General features: G+C 40.2%; 1 protein-coding gene across 8 annotated transcripts in view; it reads left to right on the plus strand.

The window, feature by feature from the left end:
• Window positions 1–27,165, plus strand: part of nectin1b (nectin cell adhesion molecule 1b) — a 385,519-nt gene that overhangs the window by 85,699 nt on the left and 272,655 nt on the right. For all 8 annotated transcript variants that reach the window (XM_088345838.1, XM_088345836.1, XM_088345840.1 and 5 more), the window contains 3 exons: window positions 12,579–12,950; window positions 19,438–19,737; window positions 21,190–21,307. In XM_088345838.1, the coding sequence (XP_088201964.1) occupies window positions 12,579–12,950; window positions 19,438–19,737; window positions 21,190–21,307 (790 nt within the window). The remainder of the gene's footprint in view (window positions 1–12,578; window positions 12,951–19,437; window positions 19,738–21,189; window positions 21,308–27,165) is intronic.

Genomic DNA, 27,165 nt, shown 5'->3' on the forward strand with positions numbered 1-27,165 from the left:
TGGATGGATACAACTGTGACGATTAGCATTTACCTTGGTCAGGCACCATCATTTTGACAGAGATTGTCAGTCTGACAATCTGTCTGTTTACATGGTTTGCTCATAGGTGGTTTGCCAGAAGCATGGACTAACACTATATGTGACTGCATCCCCAAAAATTGACTGTATAATGTTTGCCACGCGGGCAGAAAATGAAATAGAAACATCCCGGAGAAATTACCCATGCGTTTTTTTTTGTTTTTTTTAGATAGATAGATAGATAGATAGATACTTTATTCATCCCCAAAGGGAAATTCACATTTCCAGCAGCATCCCTTCGCTGAGAACAGTACAATAATAAAGCCAAATATACAAATACCCAGTGTGACGTGCAAATGCCCACTGTAGCGTGTTATATAGAATAACTAAATAGTGCTACACAGAATACATATTGCAGTAAGATTCGGTAATATCCAATGTAGGTGGTGTGGTTTAATGTGGGCCTTTAGGTTGCATGTATCATTCATATTTATAGTACAAATCCCACACTGCTTTGCGACTTAACCGTATCCTGGATAAAAGCAATAAAATCACAATTGGAAATTAACTGAAGACAAATTGTGGTATGATATATGTGTGGGAAGAATCGTGGTAAAATGCTATATTGTGGAAAATCAAGAGATTCCTTGTGTTACGGCTACACGATAGTACATATAGATGTTATACTATAAAACAGATGTAAATTTATGTGTATATCATCAGTTGGGTATTTTATTGTGAAAAACTGAGAATGTGTTCAATGGTAAAAATAATTCCTTGGTTGTCCCAAATAATCCATTCATCTTTGTCTTCTTTACTTTTCCGTCAAAAACGGCAAATTTTAATTGGCCCTTTAAACAGAATAAAAACCCCTCTCTACGGAACATCCCGCCAAAACAAAATAACGTTTTGTCATTAATTAATCATATTTTAAACTCCCTGCCTTCCATGCGCTAATTTATGCTGGAGGAAATTACTTTTTTGCCACAAACTGCAAAACGTGGCTTCAAAAAAAAATATGAATAAATAAAAATCCGCCGTCCCTCGACAAGTGTCACAGTTGTGAAAACGCCGAGAAAGCAGAAGCTAATTGGCAGTGGTGATAAACAAGCAGGACAGGAGGATTTCAAAATAAATCTGCAGGAAAGAAAATTGTCAGTTGCAAAAACAAAGATAAGTCTGATTTGTGACGTGAGACGTCAACAGGAGCTTAATTAGAAACATGCGCCGTGCTTTACAAACCACAGAATATTTTTTATTTCACTTCGTCATACAAAATGATGCAGATGATGTCATTTAACTCATTAACATGTACTGTATGGTATTGTTTATATCAGTTTTATGCAGATAGTATGTGACCTTTATTTGTCCTCAACTTGTCGGAAAAATTCCCGACTGTTGACAAACTTTTTAACCGTACCATCTGAAGACAAAAGTCCAGAGTTCATTAGGTGCTTAGCATTCTTGAAAATGCTTGAATTATAATGTTATGTTTTTGTAGTAAAAAATAACAATAATAATACAAGTGCTTGAAAATACCTGAAATTGTTGCCATTGCCATGTTTCTTGGCATTGCCATGTTTCTTGACTGCCTGACTCTTTAGACCATGCAATGAAACAAGTTTTTATTTAAAATCACTGAATTTGACGCCAACATGCCTGCTCTGGTGGCTTGTCAAAATGGTGTCTTCATGTGAAGCGTCACCCCCCTACTGGTGGCACCTAAGAGGACAGCTCTATTAAGAAAACCGGCTCTTTTACCTCGGCTCACTAAGTAGCCTGCACCTAAATGCCACCTCGGATTTTATTTCTTTTAAACACTAAATTATCGATAATAATAAGACAGTATGCACCAAATTATTTAGTAATAGTAATCCCATATGACTTGTAGTTGAGCCGTGCTAAACACATGAAATATAAATTAAAATATTCAGTCATCAAATAAAAATGTTTTTAATCCAAAAAAAATAGCTTACACACTGGACAGATTGAAAGTCGTACAGCAACACAAAATGTCTAAAAATGCAAAACAATAATAAAACGAATCATATAAATTGTTCAGTGCTATAAATAATTCTTAAAACGCAAAAAAAAATATTTACAAAACTATTTAAACCAATTCAGACACAGATGATCTGAAAAAGACGCAAAAAAACATCAATTAAAATCAGTAAAACAAAAAGCAAAAGATCGTTGGTCTCCAAGATTTAAAGATTGAATGCACTCTGCTTCTGCACAACCAATATCATTAAAATGAGTCAAAATTTGGCTCATTTTTCTGCTTTTTATATAGCGTACTTTGTTACTTTTTTGTCTTCCATTTTGAACTCCATTTTTACCCAACAGCCTTTTTCATGTTTGCAGCCAAGTGTGATATGTTGAAGCTATGCATGCATCGTTGTAGCAGAATGGCAGAAGTCATGTCAGTTTATAGCGGCCCATTGACACAAAAAGATTATAGATCGAAGATAGAAACCGCGCAAAGTAGCATAGAGTAGGTGTAGCAGCAAGTTAATGACTTTATTTTTGTCATCAAAGCAAAAATCAAAAACATGATTTTGACCGGTGTTAATGTATTTGAAATAATATCAAACCATGCACACTAAAGATAGAAACAGAGACCACAATATTTGATCATGAAGGGCTTAAAACAAGATTGTGATATTAAAAAAAATCAAAATACCATTAGATTTTCTATATCGTATTCTGTAGCGATCTAGCTCATGTAATCGCTAACATAGCTGCTGGTGTCATTAACAAATTACATTGTTATCTTGGCTAGCTTCGCTTTAGCATTTATTTAAAAATAATTTAGCAGCTCATGCCAGGTTCATAGACCTTAACTTCTAATGCTAATGCTAACAATGTAGGCTAGCCACTAATGCTAATGTGTTTGCATTTATATCCAGCCATGCAAAGCATAATTACAAAAAAAATAACAAAAAAGAACCATAAAATTGCAATGTGAAATTGCCATATAACGGGGGATAGAAAAATGTGTTAATGCGTAGCTACCCACTGGTACCTCAGACAAAATCATGAACAAGAAAGAAAAAAGTATGTATTACTTTTATATAAAATACTTGTTTTGGATTGAATAACATGTATGGGTGGCCACTAGCCAATGAGGATACTTCGTGCACGGTCGTCGTAGGAACAAGTGACAACACAAAACGCTCTTTATACTAAACGTTTTGATCCCCAAATTTCACACAAAAGTTTGCCAGCCATCTTGTGGTGTTCTCATCACCGCCTATAACGCCAGCCTTCAAAATAAAATGCCAGCGTCGTGCTAGCGTTCCAGCAATGCCAAAAAAGTAGTTTGAAGAGAAAGTAAGGAAAAAACAACGGAAGACTGATAGAACGACAAAAAAAAGATAAATATTAAAAATAGAGATGAAGAAACATAAAGAGGGGCAAATAGAGAAAGAAAAGGGAAAATGAATACAAACGGAGAGATGGCGAAAGAAAATGACAGTGGGTAAAAAAAAGAGGAGAAAGTGAGAAAGCATTGTGAGAAAGAGAGACACAAAAGAGCAGAGAGACGAGGAGGGAAAACAAACCGAGAGAGGGGGGGAGAGAGAGAGAGAGAGAGAGAGAGAGAGAGAGAGAGAGAGAGAGAGAGAGAGAGAGAGAGAGAGAGAGAGAGATTGGGGAAGGGAGATGGGGAAATAGGAAAAGAAAGATAGTTGGGGGAATTAGAAGAAATATGCAAGGATGTATGAGGGAGAACGAAAGCCAGATGGGGAAAGAGTGAAATAAACTGATGGGGGAACAGAAAGAGATAGGAAAAGGGGAGAAAGAAAGAGAGAGCGGGGAAAAAATGAAAACCGAGAAATATTTATAGAAAGAGCGATTGGGGAAAGAGAAAAAGAAACAGGAAATGAGGGGAAAGAGAGATAAATACAAAGAGAGAGAGTTTAATGGAGACAGAGGGATAGACAAAAACAGGGAGAGAAAGAAAGAGAAAAAGGAGAGAAAGTAAAAAGGAGAACGAAAGAAACCAAAAGAGACAAGGAGAGAAAGTAGCGGCTAAGTTTTTTTGCCAGTGGCAGCCAGGTTTGGCGGCATACAGTTGACATATTTATAATTGCAGTCAGTTTTTCTCTTACGTTTCTCTTGGCATTGTCTCGCGGGCCGGATTATGACCCTTGGCTTGCCTGAAACAGGCGGGCTACATGTTTGACACCACTGAAGTGGGATTCAATAGACGACATTAATGGATGTCTGTTGTAAAAACGTGTTGGGGTCCGACTTGGTCTCGGCCCAACTTCCTGGAATTATATACAGATCTTGGCTCAAATGAGTTTCTTGTGGGACGAGTGCGCCAAAAATGAGTCAATAATTGTCTTTCGAAAAAGGATGGCTGGGCACCGGCCAGCTGGGCGATGCGTATCCTCCAGGAAGCGCTTGTTTTATGGGGCGACAAAAGAACGGGGGACGGGTGTTCTTGTTTTTAATGTGATGGGCCGTGTAAGGTTAAGAAATGGGCGACGTTTCCTAGTGATATTGTTAGCATGTCGATTTTGAGCTGAGTTTGATTTGGTTCTTCTTCTCACGTTTGAGGACTTGATTGTTTTATTGTATTATTATTTTAATTACTCTAAACTCCAAACTGTAAGTCACCTAACAATCCCTTTCTACTTTGTACTTCATTCTTTGCGGCCTATAGTCATCACAAGTTAAAACAAATATTCCGTGATCCTTTATGCCCAATCACATATTTCTAAAAGCGGGGGCTAGCAAAATGCATTTTTGTTGAGCCTGTAAGCTTGTTTTTGTTGTTACCTTTACGAATATATGAACTTCAATTGTGCGACCACAAGCCATTATCCCTGATGGCATATTGCTCCAAGTGCAGACCAGCAAAATATATTTTCTGGGGCCTAGTTGCTTTTTTTCCCGTTATTTTTCCAGCCTGAAAAATAAGTGCACTTGTGCGGCCGCAAACTGTTATCCCCGATCATATACTACTATACTTGAGGGCTGGCAGAGTGCATTTTTCTCAGATATGGTGGCTCTGTTTTGCCAATACTGTATCTGCCTGAAATGAACTGCACCCTTGTGCAGCCGCAATCCATTACCCTCTCCCAAACTGCTGCGAGCGGGGACCGACAGAAAGGACTTTTGTCAGGAGACCTGCTATTCTGGCTTACCTCAAACAAAATGCACCATTTTGGCTGTAATCTATTATCTCCGGATGACTACTATTTATAAGAGCAGTGGCCGACAGAGAAAAGTTTAGTTATGCCCGCTGGCTCTTTCTGCCGGTCTTCCCATCTAAAAGCAAACTGCTCTCAAGCGGCCACGACACATTATCCCTGGTCACATATTGCTGCGACCAGAGACCGGAAAATGACACTTATGTAGGAAGGCATGCTGTTCTGGCCTCGAATAAAATACACGATCCGCTATACCCAGTTGACAATTGCCTAGAGCAGGGCATGACGACGTTTTTACCCTCTCAGGCTGCTGAAGGGTGCCATTGTGGCCCGCCTAAAATTAACTGGTTAAATGGTTTGGTTACCATAAATTATTAATGTTCATAGACCAGTTTTATCTTAGCAAACCATTGTGATGTAACAATAATGGTTCCTAATCATATGGCCATCTGCATATCCCTTCAGACAAGAAGTCAAATTCAACAAACTATATTGTAAATCGCTTTCTTATTATCTAGGGATTTAGTGCTAGAAAGATAAATAAATATGTAATTTCCTCTGCTTTTACTTTTTACATTTAAATCTGTTCCTACGTGTGCTTACACTTCAAACAGACTCTACTTTGACGACGGTCGGGTTTGCGGTCGCACTTGAAAGTAACACCGCGATATTGTTCTGCCGACTGGAGGCCAGCGAAGAGACACGATGCGATTGGCCAGACCTTCTACTCTTTTCCCTGTAGCCGAGATGAAAAAGCAAACATCCCGCAGCCACATGATAGCAACCAGTCGGGCTCGTTCTCGTGTTTGTCGTAATGCTTATCGAAGCGTGGGAAGGTGGTTCTGTTTTAGCCAGACCACACAAAGAAGTCCCAAACGGTCCCAAATACTCGGGGTGGGCGATACTGGGAATGTTAGTATCGATCCAATCCAAGTAATCGATTGATACAGATCCAATACCAATGGTTTTTGCTAGAAAATGTCATGCTTATTGAATAATTCAACTCTTCCCCCTTGAGTTAGGGTATATAATTAGGATAAACAAGGCAGAAACATTTTAGCCACTTTTAATTAAATACCTACATTTCTAACTTTAACCGTATGGAAATAAATACAAATATTTGTATGACAACTGTTTCAGAACAAAGTCCAAAAGAATCAAACCCAAAAATCACTTAGGTAACATAAATAGATAGGTAGATAGATACTTTATTCATCCCGTAGGGAAATTCACACTTCCAGCAGTCTACCCCGTTGTTTATTAACAGATTAACATGATGCCCTAGGGGTGCTTGTAGCGAAGTGGATGACGTCACACGCCAGTCCAAAAGTTCGACATCCCTGCGGCAGATGGAAATCTTTTTCTTTGTGTCCAGGGATACACCGCCTCGTGTTAGCGAGTCCGTCTCCTCTCCGATTACCGTAGGCTTTCGTGTCTCTGTATAGCGACGCTGAAGCCGGATTGCTCCAGGTAGCTCCGGGTGGCTACACGTTAGCGTCCGGAATGCTAAACGTGAGCCATGTTTCCGCAAAACACAGCAACTGCGCGCCCTGTGCGCTTCGATGTTTTCCAACAGCACTCGTTGATCTTATTTGGTAGTGAGTTTGGATTTACCATGATTGCAGATGGTACCGAAGACTTATAACGCCGCTAGCCGCTTAGCTAGCTCCGGTTCTTCCTCCACGATAGGCCCCTTCACCACGCCGGCACGAGAATTCTTCAGGGCAAGGAGTTGATTCCTTGGATAAACACATTTTTGTGCGCTAAAACCCATGTCCATAGGATAGAAGTAATCCATAGTGTAGTTGTCAAAACGGGAAGAAAAACACCGAAGATAGAAGCAGACAATAAAACAGAAAATTACAAAAAGTGAGAGATAACAGGGGAGCTGCTGGAAAAGGCAGCCGCTCATGGCAGCGCCGCTTTGATGTAGTACAATATAATACAAAATACAAGTACGATATAACATTGTTAACTAGCTAAAGAAAATTTCTTCCATTGCACAATATTTTCAAGATAAAATCAGTAATACAAATAAAGTGTGACTTGTCTCTTATTGGATTTGCTGTTTTTTGTTCAAGGACAGTAAAATATTTACATTTTTGGTTGCAGCTCATTCCTCTCTGCAGGGTGAGCTTTTTATATGTGTTTACGTAAATTTGTGTTTTTGCCACAGTAGCAGTCCACTTTACAGCACAAATGCATTCAACCTCAGCCAAGGTATCCCATAATTTACGATTTCAATTTCCGTTAATAAGTGATAATACACCTAATAAAGACACCACAACACTTATTTACTCACAGAAAGATAAACTATGTAGAATTAAAGCAAAGATCATTTGTGTAAACATTTTTTTAAATTTTATTTCTAAGTCTTTTCCCCACATGCAGTCAACTTCATATACGTAGCAGTGCCACAATACGCGCTCAAATTAAAAAAAAAAAATATTGAGGATAACATTTGCTAGTTTACCGCGACAATAATAGCAATCTACAATTACATTGTTGTCTGCTACCAGTGACCGAGACAATCCTAATTGCAGCCAGGGCAAAATGAGATTGGTCAAAAAAAAAAAAGTTACAGCTATTTTCTTTGTCGCACAAAAAATGCCAGATGGTGTACACACTTTGTCATGTTTAAAAAACATATGAAATATAGGGTTAACATATAAGTTGAAATGTATGCAAATTACACCAGGCATTTTCCTTTTCTATCGTTGAATATAAGTCCACACTGTTTTCCTAGGTCATTTGTAGCTTCTGGTAGGGATGTGCGCATAGAATTGGCATCTTCTTCTGCCAGGTAGGCAAGATTCAACAGAAAGCCAGGTAGGCAGGAGTGCTAACAGTGTACCTTTCTGTCACAACTCGGGCAAAAACTTAGAGTGGCTGATGGAAATGGGTGAGAGGGAGAAAGGCTGTGCTATCTCCATACAGAAGTGATGCTTTTAGAAAATGGGTGGCAAAGTATCAATCCCGGGACGATATTATCGATCCGCCCACCTCCTACCCAATCGGTAGACGGCCAGACGGTTCTGCGTCCAAGTGGGCGTGTGTCAAAGTCTTTCCTCTCTCGACTCGGTCGTCCAGTTTTAAAACGACAATAAATCTCTCGTAATGGCGACCCTTCTCTCAGGACTCATCCTCAAGACTACCTTTCCATGGAACACTGTGATTATAGCTCTGCCGCGTCAGGCTAGGTTTCTTCCAATTTTCAGAGTCCCCGTGGGCGCCCCTGGCCCTCCGACAACTGGGATTTGGCTTCTGCGGCTGCGTAATTACGCGCAGCCCTCTGCTTTCCATTTGCGCCAGCGCCTGTTTATTTTCTTTAGTTCGTTAAAGGAAAGGGAGGAAGGGCGAGAAAAAAGAGCGGGTAGCAGAGTTTTACACCAGAGTGTCTTTTCTAGTATTTCTTAGTCTGACGGGAGATAGGACTACTGTTGTCCCTTGCTACTTTGTACTTTTTTTTTTTTTTTTTTGCCGTTACTGTAGTTCAGCATAAAATGAGTTTTTTTGGATGTGTCCCATTAATAAAAGGCACAGTTGTGGCTGTGATCGATAATCCCCCATCTACTATTGCCTAGAACAGTGGTCGGCAAACCAGATGTATATCAAGTAAACTGCGCTTGTGCCACCGAGATCCATTATCCCCAATCCAAAATTACTGCATGCGTGGTCTGGTAGAAGGCACTTTTGTCAAGAGGCTTGCTGTTCTTAACTGCCTTAAATGAAATGCACAGTTGTGGTGATGACCCTGGTCAGATATTTATACAGACACTGCCCTACTTATGAACCAGAGGGTCTGGACATTCGTTCGTATGTTGAATTTGTTAGTCAGTTGCTTCAGTGGTATATTTTGTATGTTTAAGGTTTATGTAAGTATGTTTAAGGCTTATATAAGTAACCTTTTTTCGGTTTGGGAGATTGTGGCACGTTTGAAATGAATTGCACTGTATTGACTACAATACGTTATCCCCAGTCAACTATTGCTGAGAGCAGGGGTTAATAAAGCAAATTTGTGCCATGAGTCCAGGACTTTTTTCCATTCATTATGAAGATAAAACAGTACTAACTTAGCATTGAATCACAAAAAACAGTAATATAAATGTTAGCTTTGCCAATCCAGGCTACTGCTACTAGCATTGTGACTAGCGTCAATGACTGCTGTTGCTAAATAATTCTGCTAGCATTGGTGGCTTTCAGGCTGTTACGCCAAAAAATGCTCTGTATCGAGTTTTTTTGTTTTAAATTTAGCCCCTCAAAATTTGCCTTTTTAATGTTTTACTAAATAATCTATGGATTGAACCGTGGCATCTTGTCAACAGATTAACAACCAGTTTTTACTCTGTGGGTTTTACCTTAAAACTAGATTCTAGTTTTTCTTGTTGTCTCTTAAAAAAAATGAAAACATCCATCCATCCATTATCTGCACCGCTTATCCTCAGTAGGGTCGGTGGGGGTGCTGGAGCCCATCCCAGCTGTCTTCGGGCAGTGGGCAGGGGACACCCTGAACTGGTTGCCAGCCAGTCGCAGGGCACACAGAGACAGACAACTCACTTGCTCATTCATACCTAGGGATAATTTGGACCGGCCAGTTAACCTGACATACATGTTTTTGGAATGTGGGAGGGAACCTGAGTGCCCCGAGGAACCCATGCAAGCATGGGGAGAACATGCAAGCTCTGCACAGGAAGGTTCGATCTCATGACCTCAGAACTGTGCCACACACGCGTTAACCACTGCGCCGCCAAAATCAAAACAGTAATATTTTCTTTTGTGGAAAATAAATATTAAAAAACAACATAAAACCCTTTGCTCCTGTTACTTACACAGACGTACAGTACTCTTACGAAAAATTAAAAAAGAAAAAAATGCTACTCAAAAATTGCAATTTAAGAAAGGGTCGTCACACGTTATACTGTATTGCATTTGCTGTCTCATGAAATATCTTGCGGGCCGATGTTGTGTTGAAAATCGTGCTTTACTATTGCGCTTATTACGCTGAAATAAACTGTCAAAATATCAACGTATAAAACAGGTAAAGAACGTCCAAAATAAAGCGTCATTTTCCCAAGTTAAATAACGAGGTGCAAATGCCTTGTGCTTTACGGTTTTATTACATCCCCCTAGATATAAAGTCTCGTGAGTAACGCTTGGGCGAGGGGGCGGCATTTCACGCCGGGGAGGCATTTTTTGGCACAACACCAAAAACCGGCAACTAACACCGAGCTAATACGAGCATTGATGAAGGGGAGCAGAGGTGCGCAAGGACACAGGTGTTCCTCAAGGTACACATGACAAGGTTGCTAGTCCTCGCTGTCAAAGCGCGTTAGCGAATCAATCCGTCATCTTGCGGGCCACGCGACTCCAAATCTCCTCGGACGAAGCGCGCGGGGAAATGAAAGATGATGTCGCGCTCGCTAACTTCTAAAGGTTGTCACTTAAGTCACTTGAGCGGCGGCGTTTGAGCCAAAGCCATAACAATGCATGGAATTGCTCCTTTTTTCTTTTTTATCACGCCGTTACGCCGAAGGATGCTGTTTGTTGAGTACTTTGGCACAGTTTCGATGTTTGTGTCTCACGATATGGCAGTTATTATACGTGTCTATCTCGCTAACAAGCTGCTGGACTTGCTAACCATTCTGACAAATTGATTCCACATGTTCACGACTGAAAATGGGGTCCATTTACAACTGTTCACTACTATCACGACACCTTTTTAATGTTTGTGAGTGCGTCAAGATGTAGCAGTTCCATCAATCAATTTTCGGCACCACTTATTCTCAGTAGGGTCGCGGGGGATGTAGCAGTCTTTTTTTCGTATTTTCCTCTGTGACTACCGTATCTAGTTAACTAACAAGCCATCCTGACAAGTTCATATCATGCGGCTTTCATACCCGTCAACCTGTACGTTTCCATGCATTTTAAGACGAGTACGACGTGCAAGGAAATCTGTACGGAAAAACGAAATTTGTCAATCGCATTGGGGTTTTCCCATCATGTATCATTCCGAAAAAAATAAATAAATAAATACATATATATATATATATATATATATATATATATATATGGTGTACGATTATTTTGTACGGGAAAATACGACAGTTTGTACGGGCATAGAGCCGTGGAGGTTGACAGGTATGAGCTTTGCCTGATAATGTCATTTATTTAATAATGCTTCCTACTACTATTGCAGTTTCGCAGTTTGTGGGTGCGTCAAGACATGGTAGTTGTCATCAGTGTCTGTTAATTTTTTAACTAGCTGCTTAACTCAGTAACTAGTCTGACGAATCAATTATACGCTGTTCAGCCTGAAAATGGCATTTATAGTTTACTAGCTAACTATTCTGACAAATTTATTTTAAGCCATTCCGCCAGAGCATGATGTTCATTTGTTACTGCTTAGTACTATGGCCAAGTTTTGTTGTTTGTGAGCCAGGCCATTGCAGCTATTAGCTGTATATATTCGTATCTCTAGCTAACTAGCTGTTTAACTAGCTGGTTTTCCTCATAAATCAATTTTGTGCATTTTACCCAAGAATGGCATTTATTTACTACCAACTACTATGGCAGTGTTCTGATGTTTTTGAGTGCTTCAAGATGTTGCAGTTATTATCCATATCTGTTTAGCTATTTTAAAATAACCGATAATGACTGTTAAGTAAAGTTACCATGAGAGGTAGTTACCTGGGTAAGAGGAGTCCTTCATAATGTTTTCAGTTCTACTGGCTTAGCGAAAGCCGGCAGTGTCCTCCAGACCAGATAGAAAGAAACCAACGGTTTTCCAGCCTGTGTTGATGACTCTGTAAGATTATTTTAGGTCTGCAATGAAGTGTTTTTTTTTCAGCGTTGGGCTTCATTAATAGTTATTTTAGCAATATAATATATTAGAATCTGATGGCCTTCCCCTTTTATTGCTAAGTAAGATCAATTAAAAAGATAAAAATAGAAAACAATAAAAAGTGCTAAGTAAGATCAATTAAAGAATAAAAATACAAACAATAAAAAGATAACCATTTAGAAAACAATACATTAATGATATGCAACAAATATGTGTATATTTACACTGGCAGTTGTACTGTACATCGTGCTCATGAAGGCTGTATATGAAAGTTCAGAGTGGCAATGGCTTTTGGGAAGAAGCTTTTCCTCATTCTTTTGGTTCTTGTTATGTTGGAGAAAAGGGGATAAACCTTTTTGAATTATTTTCTTGACAATGGTCAGAGAGCATCAAATGATTTTCTGGGGCAGTGTTGATGACTCTCTATAAGGTTATTTTAGGTCTGCAATAAACTTGCTGGGGTTGGGCCTCAAGGGTTTCAATTTATAGTTTATTTCAGGAAAAACCTTCTTTTTGTTGTTTTTTTTTCCTGACAATGGTCTCTGTCCATCCCACAGGGGCTCGCAGCCAGATGGTCCAGATGGACTCGAGCAAGTCGGGCTTCGTGGGCTCTCAGGTGGAGCTTCGCTGCATCTTCATCAACAGCAACCCTCCGGTGAAGATCTCGCAGGTGACCTGGCAGAAGCTTCTGAATGGCACCAAGCAGAATGTGGCCATTGCCAACCCGGCGCTCGGCGTTTCCGTGCTGTCGCCTTTCAAGGAACGTGTCAGCTTCAAGCAGGCGGCCGTCCGCCACCGAACACCATCTTTGGAGGACACCACTATTGTCTTCTCTAACCTGCAACTCTACGACGAGGCTGCCTACATCTGCGAGTACACAACGTTCCCGGCTGGCAACAGAGAGAACATGGTCAACCTCACCGTCTTCGGTAAGAATGTCCAAACTGGATTAAGATTATATCAATGATTAGAGATAAAGCACCACTAAAAAATATTCCTCGTTTTGCAGGCTTATTTTGCTTATTTAGAGTATTTAAAAAAAAAATGTTTTCCATATATTTTTTGCAAGAACATGGTGAACCTCACTGTTATATAAGAAGGTCCCAACAGGATTTAGTGGGGCAAGATTACAATGAATAGGATGCACTATAAAAACAAAAACAATTTTGGGGATTATTTTGCTTATTTAAGTATTGTTATAGGATTATTTTATTCATCATAAATCATTTATTACTATTTGTATTTTTTTTTTGATTTTCTGAGTTGCCACAACATCAATAGCAAGCTTTTTCCGCAAACTTTTTATCCGTAAGGAAGGGATGTGCTGAAAGTCTTTTAATAGCCATGAAGAAGGGTGAAAGGTTTTTCAGTGGAATTAGTCTTCTTTTTGCTGGAATGTTTTCCTTTTTTGGGGGTTAAAGTCAGCTACAACGCGGTCAAAGGTGCATCTTCCAATTTAGTCGAGCATTTAGAGAATGGTCTTCGGGTTTGGGAGCTCGTATGTGTGGCTGTAGCACCTTTGAAGGCCCTCCAGCGAGTTGCGCTCGACGCTTTGCCCTGAAGCTTTTTGTATCAAAGACTTTTGTCGATCTGTGTTAGCCTGACCTCACCACCGATGACTACTCCACGGGTTGAGTGTGATTATTGGGGTGACGGACCCTGAGCAAGCCTTCACAACCGCGCTATTTTATGTATTTATTTATTTATTAACAGTAAAAGACTACTATATACAGCACACAGCTTTGTTAACTGTTTGGCAAACTTTTTGAGATGCAGGCTGCATTGATTTGAAAAACATTTACACAGGGACAGGAAGAAGAAAAAAAAAATAGTTGATTAATGTATTTAATTTTTTGTATATGCCGACAATCTTAAATCTGATACCCAGGCATAATATGAGAAAAATAGATTACACAAGCCAATCCATTTCTTCTCGTTTGCATTTACCTGCACAAGTTGTGTTTCATTGTTTATTTTTTTAAGGGACTATTTAATTAAATTGATTTTGAAACACACACACGCAAATCTACAAAATATTGTATTCATTTACGTATGAAAAACTGTTGTCATCCATATGACACCAAGCTAAACCACCAGAAAAACTGTGACCACAGAGGACGTGTAATTGAAGCTTTAGATAAATAGATAGATAGATACTTTATTCATCCCCGAAGGGAAATTCACATTTCCAGCAGCATCCCTGAGCTGAGAACAATACAATAATAAAGCAAAAAGAATACAATATACAAATACCCAGTGTGACGTGCAAATGCCCACTGTAGCGTGTTATATAGAATAACTAAATAGTGCTACACAGAATACATATTTCAATAAGATTCGGTGATATGCAATGTAGGTGGTGTGGTTTACTGTGGGCTTTTACTCTGCCGGGTAGAGTTAAAGAGCCTCATGGCATGAGGAAGAAAATATCTCTTCAGTCTGTCCGTAGTACAAGACAGTGACAGCAGTCTGTCGCTGAAACTGCTCTTCTGTCTGGAGATAATGCTGTGTAGTGGATGCGATGGATTGTCCATGATTGACCGCAGCTTTTCCAGTGCCCGTCTCTCAGCTACTGTTGTTAGGCTGTCCAGCTCTTTGCCCACAACAGAGCTCGCTTTCCTAGCCAGTTTATTGAGACGAGAGGCATCCTTCTTCTTGACGCTGCCTCCCCAACACGCTGTCGCATAGAAGAGGGCGCTTGCCACAACTGTCTCATAGAATATTTTCAGGAGCTTTTTGCAGATTTTGAAGGAGGCTAGCCTTCTGAGGAAGTAAAGTCGGCTTTGCCCTTTCCTACATAGAGCTTCTGTGTTGGCAGTCCAGTTTGTTGTCCAGCTGCACACCCAGGTATTTGTAGGTCTGGACAAATTCTACACATTCTCCTTTGATGGTTACAGGAACCGGGTGAGTTCTGGTTCTTCTGAAGTCCACCACCATCTCCCTGGTCTTGGTGGTGTTCAAGTGCAGGTGGTTTGCGTCGCTCCATCGGACAAAGTCCTGAATCAATTTCCTGTCCTCCTCCTCCTGCCCATTTCTGATACATCCCACGATCGCAGTGTCGTCGGCAAACTTTTGCACATGGCAGGACTAAGAGTTGTACTTAATGTCCGATGTATACAGAGTGAATAGGAACGGGGAGAGCACGGTCCCCTGCGGAGATCCTGTGCTGCTAACCACAGTGTCCGATGTACAGCCCCCCTGTTTCACATACTGAGGTCTGCCTGTCAGGTAGTCAGTAATCCATTCTACAAGGTGTGAGCTAACTCCCATCTCTTTTAGTTTCCTACTCAGTAGCAGAGGCTGTATGGTATTGAAGGCACTGGAGAAGTCCAAAAATGTAATCCTCACGGCCCCCTTAGCCCTATCCAGGTGAGAGAGGGATCGGTGTAACATGTATACTATAGCATCCTCCACTCCCACCATCTCCTGGTAAGCAAATTGCAGTGGGTCGATGGCGTGACGGACCTGTAGCCTCAGGTGGTGCAGCAGCAACCGCTCCATGGTTTTTATCACATGTGATGTCAGGGCGACCGGCCTGAAGTCGTTGAGTTCCTCAGGTCTTGATTTTTTGGGGACTGGGATGATGCAGGATGTTTTCCACAGCTGAGGGACCCTCCCCTGTTCAAGGCTCAGGTTGAAGATGCGCTGTAGATGGTCTCCCAGCTCAGACGCACAGGCTTTCAGCAGTTGGGGGGATACTCCATCTGGACCAGCTGCCTTGCTGGTTCGCAGCCTTCTCAGCTCTCCACACACCTGGGCTGCAGTTATTTTTAGTGGGAGGATGTCTTCCATGCTAGTGTCCAGAGGGGGAGGGGGAAGGACAGCTGCAGTACTCAGGGGTGAGGATGAGGCGGAGTGGTCAAACCTGTTGAAAAAGTTGTTCAACTGGTTGACTCGCCCCACATCTACATTCACAGCCACACCCTGCTTGGTGCTGCAGCCAGTAATTGTTTTCATCCCTTCCCACACCTCCTTCATGTTGTTGTTCTGCAGCTTTTTCTCCAACTTCCTCCTGTACTGCTCCTTCCCTTTCCGGAGCTGGACTTTGAGCTCCTTCTGTACTCGTTTTAGCTCCTGCTGATCACCATTTTTAAAGGCCCTCTTCTTTTGGTTCAGAAGGCACTTGATGTCACTCGTGATCCAGGGCTTGTTGTTGGCATAGCAGCTTTATGGACCACGCCGGCTCGAGAATTCTTCAGGTCGAGGAGTTGCTTTTTTGCGCGTTAAAACCCATATCCATAGGATAGAAAAGTAATCCAAAGTGCTACAAGTGTTGCAAGGCAGCCACTGAAAAAGTAAGCAAAAAAAACAAAAACAATAAACTCCAAAAGTGCACTACAATGTATTGAGACCATGTGCCTATTAGTTAATGAAAATACAATGCCTAAACATGACATCTATCTGAGCTATTACAAGTTATAATTGGTTTTACTTCATATAAAAACATTTAGAAGTTTACATTGACTTGTTAATCCTTCAATATGGGTGAAGATGGGCTGGACATGCTACCGTCCTGATAGGCTTTGTGTGAGACTACTGATGACAAATCAGATTGAAGTACCGGAAGTGACGTGAAAAACCCTGAATTAGTATTATTTTGCTATATTTTTCAACTCTAAGTACAAATTAACAGAAATATCCATGTAGAACACTTCCTAACTGACAACTGTTTTTAGCCTTGTTTAACATTTTAAACACAATGACCTATTTATGAAAGAAAAACAGTTGCTGTAAGGGCGACGTTCCTTTTTTTTTAAAGGACCGTTAGCACCAACCAGAGAGCAACAGGTCAAAGAGGTGGTGGTCAGGGTGGTGAGAGTCTTTTATAAGGCTGATGGCTCCGCTGCGTTATCTTCATCTTCTGGGCTGTGTTGATTACTCTCTATATTAAAATGTGTAAAGATTGTTTTTAACTTTTCCAAATATTTCATTTTCATAATATTTACTCAACAACCTTGCTTGAGTCAACTGAAGTGATTCAAGTTTCGCACCTCTGGTCATTTCAACTCATTAAACTAAAGACTTTGTTAGCTTCAAGGGAGCGGCGCTAAGTAAGCAAAGCAACGCCAATCAAGCTAACCTGAAGGCTAAAAGCACACCCCGCAGATGTAATAGGCTGTCCCGATGCCCCCGCTCATCTCAGCCGGATTCATTGTGAGGTGCCAATTAGCCATTTACTCTAAAATCCATCTTGATCTTAAGTAAATGCTAAGTGGGAAGGCCTTAGTATAACGGCGGGAGTTTGCACGCTCAAAGGGAGAGCTCGAAGGGCTCTTGCATTTCAAAGGGCCGTCGACAACTTGTTTGGGAAACGGCTGCCACTCCACACAAGTGCTTGCTTTCCTTTCCAGGAAAACACATCGACTTGAATAGATTACATTGCTATTTGCACATCACCGTTCAAGTTTTTGGCCTCTAAGGTGACCTAGCATTTCCGAGCAAATCGCTAGGTATGATGAATGAAAATCTAAGATGTTGCAATACACAATAGGTGTGTTTGTATGTAGATCGATAAACCATCTGCTTTTGTATGGTCTACTTTTGTGAGGTCTCTCAAACCCTCTGGCAGCCAAATTGTGTACTCCACCTTCTGAACACTCCAACCATCCGAATCCAATCTTCTATCAGCCTAACTCAAGCACGATTAAAAGTTTTCAAATCTTGTTAGAATGCAATCAGCATTTTTATGAATTTATATTTATTTTTGTGGATTAACTCATGTAAAAGCCCATGACTTGGATTTAGTATTCTTGTAATATTAAAATGTGTCACTCCAGATCCACAGAATCATGATTATATGCATTTTTTTGTTCTTAAGCTATTCATTATTTCATTAATTTATAACTTCTCCATTTAGCATAGTTTAGGCATAATTGATTAACGTCGTCATTTACTTCTTAATCTATTCATGTATTCGGTTGTTATAAATCAACTTCTTGATTGTTTCAGTTGTGTTTTATTTTGTAAGCAGGAAGTGGCCTTGAACGATATCAGTACTTGTTGTAACCAGCTTAACAAAGTGTCAATGTGCAGAGGAAATTTCCACTACCCTGGTAGTTCATCTTTCATTTTCCTCTAAGTGTAGGTTTTGTTTTTTCACTCATGGAACACACATCCAATATAAAAGTACAGTGGAACCTCGGTTTTCGAACGCCTCTCAGTTCGAACAAATCGGTTCTCGACCAAAAATTTTGAGAAATTCTTGCTTCGCTTTTCGTTCAAAAAGTCGGAGTTCGAACGCCGGTACACTAGGGGCGATGCTGAGCGGCGTACGAGTGTAGTTTACCCCCACCCATCGTGAAGAACTGTTGTCACGGCAACGCGCACTCCTTTTCTGCTTTCGTTTCAAAAAGCGGTGAAGAGAGTGTTTTAACCCCTAATTATGCCTCGGAAGAAGGTTGGTGCAAGCAGCAAAGTTGCTACAGGTGAAAAAAGAGGAGTAGTGCGTTCTTTCAGGAATTAGAGCATGGCTTCTGCCGACCGGTGAGAAATCCTATTCATAATTCTTTTCTTTATCCTTTAACCGCTCACCACTTGTTGTGGAGACCCGGGTGCTAAATGACGTGTAAATGACCTGATTTTTTCATTTTTACACGTTCCTGTTAGCGTAATCTTTCGTACGGAAGATTACGCTAACGCGAACGTACGATTAGCCTGGGTTAGCTTCATGTTTACGTTCGTTGTGAAAATTCAGGGTGTTAGAACGGATTAAAACGATTTTACATTACTTTTAATGAGGAAAAAACGACTTCGGTGATCGTACAAAGAAATGGAACGGATTATGGTCGAGAACCGAGGTTCCACTGTAAATGTCTGCCATGGGGATTTTACTATCTTGTTGTGTGCTAAATGTTTTTATAAATCACTTTGAGGAGCAATTTTTTGCCTTTTTTTAGCATTCATGAGCACAATGTACAGTACAACTTGCTTTTTTGATTTGACTTGATGTTTTCATCTGCGGCATTTTCCTCCCTCCACCCTCTAATTTGCCTAGGACATGTGTTGTCAGATCTTGTGACCATTTAAGATGGGGATTTCAAAGCTGAGCACATACAGTGTAGACTAGGGCTGCAACAATTAATCGACAAAAGCGAATAAAATTGATTATTAAAAGCTTAGGCAATACCGTAAAATCCGGACTATAAGAAAGGATTTTTCCCCAAAACTTTTAACCCTGCGGCTTATGCAAAAAATTGTAGCTAATTTAGGGATTTTTTTTCTAACGCCCACCAGAGGCGCCCGAGCAGTAAAGGTAAGAGTAAGACTGAAGGAATATATGTGTCTAGGTAGACACAAGTTTAATGTAATTTGGCGCGTTTTGCATGAATAAAAGCGCAAACATGACCTGAGTTCGGTACCAAATAGACTTGATATGACCCAGACTTGAACTTGTACCCTGTCTTCCCTTTCCCTCAGCCCGGCCCCAGACCCGCATGACGTTGACCACGCCCACCATTGTGGCTCGCTCTCAGCGCCGCAAGATGACAGTTGCCACGTGCGTTTCGGCTAACGGCAAGCCGCCTAGCGTAATCCGTTGGGACACCCGACTGAAGGGCGAGGCCACCTTCCAGGAGACTCGCAACCAGAACGGAACCGTCACAGTGCGCAGCAACTACGTGGTGGTGCCCGGGCGAGAGACGCACAAGCAGAAGCTCACTTGCATTGTCACCTACCGAAACGAGAGGTTCACCGACAGCGTGGTGCTCAACGTGCAGTGTAAGACAATCGCTCGCTCTGAAAAAGAAAGAATATCATTAACTGTGCTGCATAAAAAGTCCTGGTGAAAAGTCAGGGCAAACGACAGAATAAATAATCATCTTTACCAGTAGGATTGTATTGTTCCATATTAATAGTATAATGTCATGTACTGTATAGATCCTTGTATAATGCATATTAACTTAAAAAAGTAACTTAACGTTTGGGTGCTCCTTAAACACAAGGTTCTTTGAATAGTGTTGCTAATTTTTTTTTTTTAAAGATTGTTTTACGCGTTTCTTTTCTTGGTTTTTATTTATATTGATTGAAAATGGAGGAAAAAATAACATTAGAAAAACAATCATGTTTACAACTACAATGTTTTTGTTTATTATGTATGTATGTATGTACATACGGAGCCATATCCCCTAGTGGGAGACGGCTAGAGTCAAGAACACACTCACATTTTTGACTCTTACTGGGAGATTGATACAGAGGAGGGGATTCCCATTTTTTTACACCTGTCGTTGTGAGTCATTACTTGACCAAACCCCCTAATGTCAATCGTCAAGAAGGCAACACGTACCAATTTTGTAAGTCTTAGGTATATGACTCTGCCGAGGCTCGAACCAGCAACCGCCCAGTCTCAAGACAGGAGCCCTACATTCAAGGCCACTGAGCTAGTTTATCATGAATGATTCAAATAATGATTTTTAGTAATATCAGAAAAATAAGATAACCCCATTGATGTGCCTAATTGATTTTTTGAAGTATATCCTAATTAAAAATGATAATATTAAAAGGACATAATTTCAATGTATTTATTGAATTGTTATAGTGATATGAGAGTAAATAATATATTTGAATCAGGAAAAAATATTACCTTAAACAAGTAAAATTATCTGCTCATAGCTTGGCTTTTAGAAAAAAATGCAAATTACTTTTTCTTACCAAGGCAACGTTTTCAAGGTAGTGCTCTTTGATTGGCCTAAGTGCAGTGAAAGAATAGTACGGCCAAGAAAAAAAGAAATTAAACCCAAAAAATTATAAGCAATTCTATTATGTAGAAATACAAATGAATACATCAAAAATGAATACAAATCTTGCTTTACATACAGTAGATGAGATTTATTTACAATGTGCTTGTTTTGGGTGGTTATAGCCGTGGGTAAGCGACTGTCTTCGAGTTCCAGGTTTTGTTTTTCAAACAGCAATTTTACGATGTTAATGTTAGTGATGTCTTCCAACCTAAAACACAAGTGGACTTCCAAGTGAACAAATGGAACGGCATTCTATATGGTACTTGAAACGAGCAGGTAACGACAAGAACGTGAATTTGTTTACAAAAGCGGAGACGGACGTCAGTCGTCTGGTATGAGGCCGAGCGACAAGGACAGAACGCAACACGTCTGTTAAGGGTGTTTGCGAATTCCTATCATTATTGTGACCCGAACGTCTCCCCTCCCTTTGCAGACGAACCTGAGGTAAAGATCGAAGGCTTCGATGCTAACTGGTACCTCAACCGCCAGAACGTGCAGCTCACCTGCCGGGCCGACGCCAACCCACCCGTCACTATTTACCAATGGAAACTGTGAGTGCTTCCCGCTGCCAGCCATGCACCTGAACTTTTGTTCTGTGTCTCAAAAAACACCCTTATTATCAGATTTTCCTTCATTTTTTGTAAATCCAAATTTTTACCTTTTCACCAACCCTAATTACTGCAAGACTATAAGACACACCTAAAAATCCCAAATTGGCAAGAAATTTACTATACTATACTATAAAAAGTTTTACGGTATACTACGTTATGTGTGCACTTGATTGAGTCTAATTCATCATCAGATACCAGTTGTTTCCAAAGTCATGCTTTTTGCGTTTTCAGGAGAACTTTTTTTGTTTTTTTATTCTCTAACATTTGTTTCTGGCACCATGAGTAAAACTATAAATAAAATCTCATGCCTTTTCGTATACTGTCTGATGGTCTACTGGTAAGGTTTCGGTGCTCTCACTCCTGCGGCCGGGATTCGATTTCCAATGCGATTTTGGTCAGCAATATATTTAATCCATTCTTTCAAATTTTTAATCATATTTTTAATCAATATTATTTCAAACCCACATTTGCTTGTTATCATTATTATATGATTTTGCCTATTAAAAAATGTGAGTTTTATTGATTTTTATTATGATTTGCTTTCATTTTATCAACCATGCACTACTTATTTTTCATTTTTAAACAATCCACAGTTGTAATTGTTTTTTCTTTATCTTGTTATTTAAAAAAAACAACTTTATTTTACCTTATTTTCAACCCACATTAATATTGCATTTGTTTACTTATTTTCAAATGCCCGTTCTTTTGTTGTTGTTGTGTTTGTTTGTTTTTTTAACATAACCACTTGTCCTACCTTTTTGTATTATTGGTATTCCAACCCATTTTTAACAAAAAAAATCCTATATTTTTGGGTAGTTTTCGGCCTTTTAACCCTTCTTTTGGTGTTATTAATTTTGCCATTTATTTGTATGCCATATTTATTTGTTTTTGTCTGTTTGTTTTTTAACTTAGGCTTTAGTTTTTGAGTGGTTCATTTTTCTCCCTTTATTTAACGGGTGTAACATATAGACCCATTTTTAACATCCAAAGAAAGCTTGAACCCTCATCTTTACTTTAGAAAATAAAGAGTATGCTCTTAGTTTTTACCAAATATGATCCAGGGGATGTAATGTTAACAGTGAGTTATGCCGGCTTTATAGTTGTCAGGTATCTTGTTTCAGACTGATCGTAATAAGTTCATTTTGAAATGGTCGTCATATGTTGAATTCCAAGAGTTTAATTAAATTCCAATGATATGTGGCATGACATATTTCAGTGACTGGTGACAACCACCAGACACGCATTTGGCGCACTGTTAAGGAGTTAAGGTACTGCATAGTATTACAACTTTCTGTGTACAGACGCTTCCCTACTTACAAACAAGATACGTTCCTTATGATTGTTTCTAAGTTGAATTTGTTGGCAAGTTGCTTCGGTGCTATGTTTTGTACGGAATGTTTGTTTAAGGTTCATATAAGTATGTTTAAGGCTTGTATAAGTAACCTGCATTGTTTTTTCCTGAAAAAGTAAAAAAAATAATATGCTTTATAAAGATAAATAAATGGAAGTTTAACCTACATTTGGAACATGGGCTTCAAGAGTTAAGCTACTTCCTCCACCGTGGTGAAAAGTGGCAGTAAAAAAGCGATCCAACCATTTCCTCAACCGCATCAAGGTTGCTATTTCATTTCAAATGAAACGCACCTCTTCTTTACACTTTACACCAACCATATTGAATGGATGCACGAGATATTACACAATACAAATTTTAAAGTTCAAAGTACAGTATTTTACACACGAACTAGGAAGAGGAAGCGGATTTCTTATTCAAGGTGGACACTCTGGTAACAGCGGAAAGAAGCACTACTGTACTGTCCTGTACTCGAAAAAAGGTGCACAATACAAAATCTAACTTACAACAATGTCCAGATATTTTTCAACATCCCAACAAAAATGATCGTATGTACCGTTATTCTTAAGTCGATTGTTCGTAAGTAGGGGAGCATCTATACTGTTTTTCTTTGTGAATATTTATTTTTTTCAATGTGGGCGCATGTAGCTTATATACTTATGTACAAAATGGTTTTGTCTTTCAAAATATTCTGAGTTCGGTTTATATTCAGGTGCACTATATAGCCCGAATTGTACAGTATGTCTAAAATGTTTGGACAAGTTTCTAACAAACCTCATCTCATCTCATCTCATTAGCTGTACCACTTATCCTCATTCGGGTCTTTTTTGGTTTATTTTTAGGAAGGGTTTTTTTCTCTTTTATTTATTTGTGTGAGACATGTTTTAAACTTAAACTTTCAGATGTTGGCTTATTTCTGGTTGTTTCATCCTTACTTTTGTTGTTGTTTATTTTACTAGTTTTTTTTATTTTATATCATACTTATTAATGTTTTTTTACATAATGTATTGTGTTTTTTTAATAGAAATTATATTTTATATATATATATATATATATATATATATATATATATATATATATATATATATATATTGGACTTTGATTCTCTTGCTGGTTCTTTTTCTTATTTTTATTTTTTTACAGTATATTTTGACTTCCTTTTCTAATATTCACCTTATATTTATGCCATTTATTATTATTTTTTTACTATATCCCACAGCCAGTTTGTTTTTCCATCCTTTTTTTGTGTTGTCGCCTTCCTCATTTGTTGTATCTCTCAGCTATTTCCTTCCCGCAGAGCGTTACTGTTCTATATTTATGTATCAACATTTTTGGCGGTAGGGGGTGTTGTTTTGCTAAATCTGCCCGCAAGCTAGTGTACGACAAATGTGCACCCCCGCGGGTATTAAAGCATTATGAAGCGCATAATGAACTCGAGTTAACGGAATGCGTGGGCGCACTCAGTTTGGCGTCGCATTTTTAAAAAAAAACGCGGCCTCTTTGCATACCAAAGTCCACCATCTTTGTCGAGAGCAAAACAATCAACCACACGATAAACAGCTCCAGTGTTCTTGACGGTAACACAAGTGGAAAACAAATATATTTTAGTATGTTATTGTACAACCAATATGAATATGAAGGAATTGTGTCCGTATTTATTTTGCTCTAGATTGTTCCTTTACACCATGTTTCTTGGAATATAACTCACTCTCGTGTATAAAAAGATGTATGTATGTTTTATTTGTGTCTATGTATATATATTCTATATATGAACACACACATGAGCCACACTGGAGTAGGATTAACTTTATTGGGGGGCTTATGCAACCCAAAATTCTAAAAAAAAAAAGATTGCTAATTGGTAATAGAGGGTCAAAGAAGAGAATGATAGCTTTACACGTGGAACAATATGAGATATTTTTTTGGGTGAAAAGCTAGTTTTCTGTTAACTTATTCAGTGCCATAACATATAAATTTGTTTTCAGAATCATTGTCACTGTGTGCCAAAACCTAAAAACACTTTTTTTTAATGTTCTAAAGGCTTTGGAATATCGATTCCATTAGTATCAAACCTCTGGTAATAATATCAGTATGATAAATCACTACAAGATGGCAAGAGTGTCGTTGATAAGATATTTTTTAACACCTAGTGCCTAGTTTCGTTCCTGTATCAGCATTTCTGTGTCAGCCTATATCAGTAAATGTGCAGAAGACGTCAGCAATACCAAAACTATATGCACCCGTGCCAATCAGAAGCCCTGGATGACTGCTGAGATACGCAAAAAACTAAAAGTACGGAACCTTGTCTTTAAATCTGGTGACATAGAGGCGCTGAGATCAGCGAGGGCTAACCTGAACCGTGCTATCAGACTAGCAAAGCGAACGTACAGTCAAAAAATCCAAGAACGTTTCCTCAACAAAACCAACACCAGGGATATGTGGAAAGGCATTCAGGCCATTACCAAATACAAGCCAACCACCGCCCCAGTGCAGGACACTAGCATGGACTTTCTGAATGACCTCAACAAATTCTTTGGAAGGTTCGAGGCACAAAACGGCACCACTGCAGCGAAAGCGGTTCCAAATCAGGACGAAAGAGCACTCCACCTGGACTCATCTGACGTGAGGAAGACCCTGAGAAGGGTCAACACAAGGAAGGCTCCAGGCCCGGACAACATTCCGGGGCGGGTACTTAGGGAGTGCGCCGATCAGCTGGCTTGTGTACTAACAGACATTTTCAACACCTCGCTAGACCAAGCCAAAGTACCATCAAGCTTCAAATTTGCCAACATCATCCCAGTGCCAAAGAAACCCCAGATCTTATCATTCAACGATTACCGGCCCGTTGCACTGACTCCTATCATAATGAAGTGCTTTGAGAGACTGGTTAAAGAGCACATCACCTCCAGTCTCCCCTCCTCATTCGACCCCTTTCAGTTTGCCTACAGGACAAACCGCTCCACCAGGGATGCCATTTCCTCTGCGCTTCACCTGAGCCTGACACATTTAGAGGAGAAGAACACCCATGTGCGGATGCTGTTCCTGGACTTCAGTTCAGCATTCAACACCATCATCCCACAACATCTGGTAGACAAAATGAGACTCCTGGGTTTCAACACCCCCCTGCGGAACTGGCTGCTGGACTTCCTCTGTGACAGACCCCAATCAGTGCGGATAGGTCAGAACAGTTCAGATGTCATCTACCTCAGCACAGGCTCCCCCCAAGGCTGCGTCCTAAGCCCCTTGCTGTTCACCTTGATGACACACGACTGCGTCCCTAGGTCCGCCACAAACCACATCGTGAAGTATGCTGACGACACAACAGTGGTGGGCCTCATCAGGGATGACAACGACCTAGCCTACAGAGAGGAGGTGGAGCAGTTGGTGGGCTGGTGCAGGGACAACAGCCTGGTCCTGAATGTTGACAAAACTAAAGAGATCATTGTCGACTTTAGGAAAAACCAGCCCAACCATGCCCCACTTTGCATCAACAACAAGGCTGTGGAGGTTGTCAGCAGTATCAAGTTCCTAGGGGTGCACATTACAAACAAACTCACCTGGTCCGTGAACACTGCATCACTGGTTAAGAGGGCACAGCAGCGCCTGTACTTCCTGCGGAGGATGAGGAGAGCCCACCTGCCCCCACCCTCCCTCATCACATTCTACAGGGGCACCATAGAGAGTATCCTGACCAGCTGTATCTCTGTGTGGTGTGGAGGCTGCAGCGCTACCGACTGGGGTAGTGTGAGGAGGGTAACGAGGACAGCAGAGAAAATAATCGGGACTACACTTCCCTCCATTCAGGACATTGGCCAGAAGCGCTGCCTATCCCATGCTAAGAACATTACCGGGGACCCCTCTCACCCCCATCATGGACTGTTCACTCTGCTAGCCTCTGGGAAGAGGTTCTGCAGTGTGCGGTGCAGGACCACCAGGCTCCGCAATAGTCTAGTCCCCCTGGCCATTAGACTGTTAAATGGTCAATCTAACATATAGTTAACTTAAATCTAAACGGCTGCTAAATCTGACTTTTTGCACAACTGGCAGTTTTTTTATAGCTTGCCACTCATTGCACATTGCTCTCTGCACTATGGTAATTACAGCGTTATTGTTACAGTGTTAATGTTACTGTGTACCTGACTTGTTAACCTGACTGCCCATTTTGCACATCTGGTTAGCTACTCTTCTTGCACTATCGGCACTATGGTAAAATACTATACGTAGCCAATTACAATACAACTTTATTTATATCTGTACATTCAAGGAAACTGTGGGGGTCAGATGCATCGACATTTCGTTCTGTATACACGTGTACTAGAATGACAATAAAGTAGATCTGAATCTGAATCTGAATCTGAATTATGACACTGTATGCCCATATGCAGAGGATGCGCGGGGTGTTCATAAAAGTGAGGATATAAGTACAGACTGTTAACGCATCAAATAT

Source organism: Urocampus carinirostris, chromosome 10, assembly GCF_059441175.1.
Source record: "Urocampus carinirostris isolate Australia breed hairy pipefish chromosome 10, RoL_Ucar_1.0, whole genome shotgun sequence".
Classification (NCBI taxonomy): domain Eukaryota; kingdom Metazoa; phylum Chordata; class Actinopteri; order Syngnathiformes; family Syngnathidae; genus Urocampus; species Urocampus carinirostris.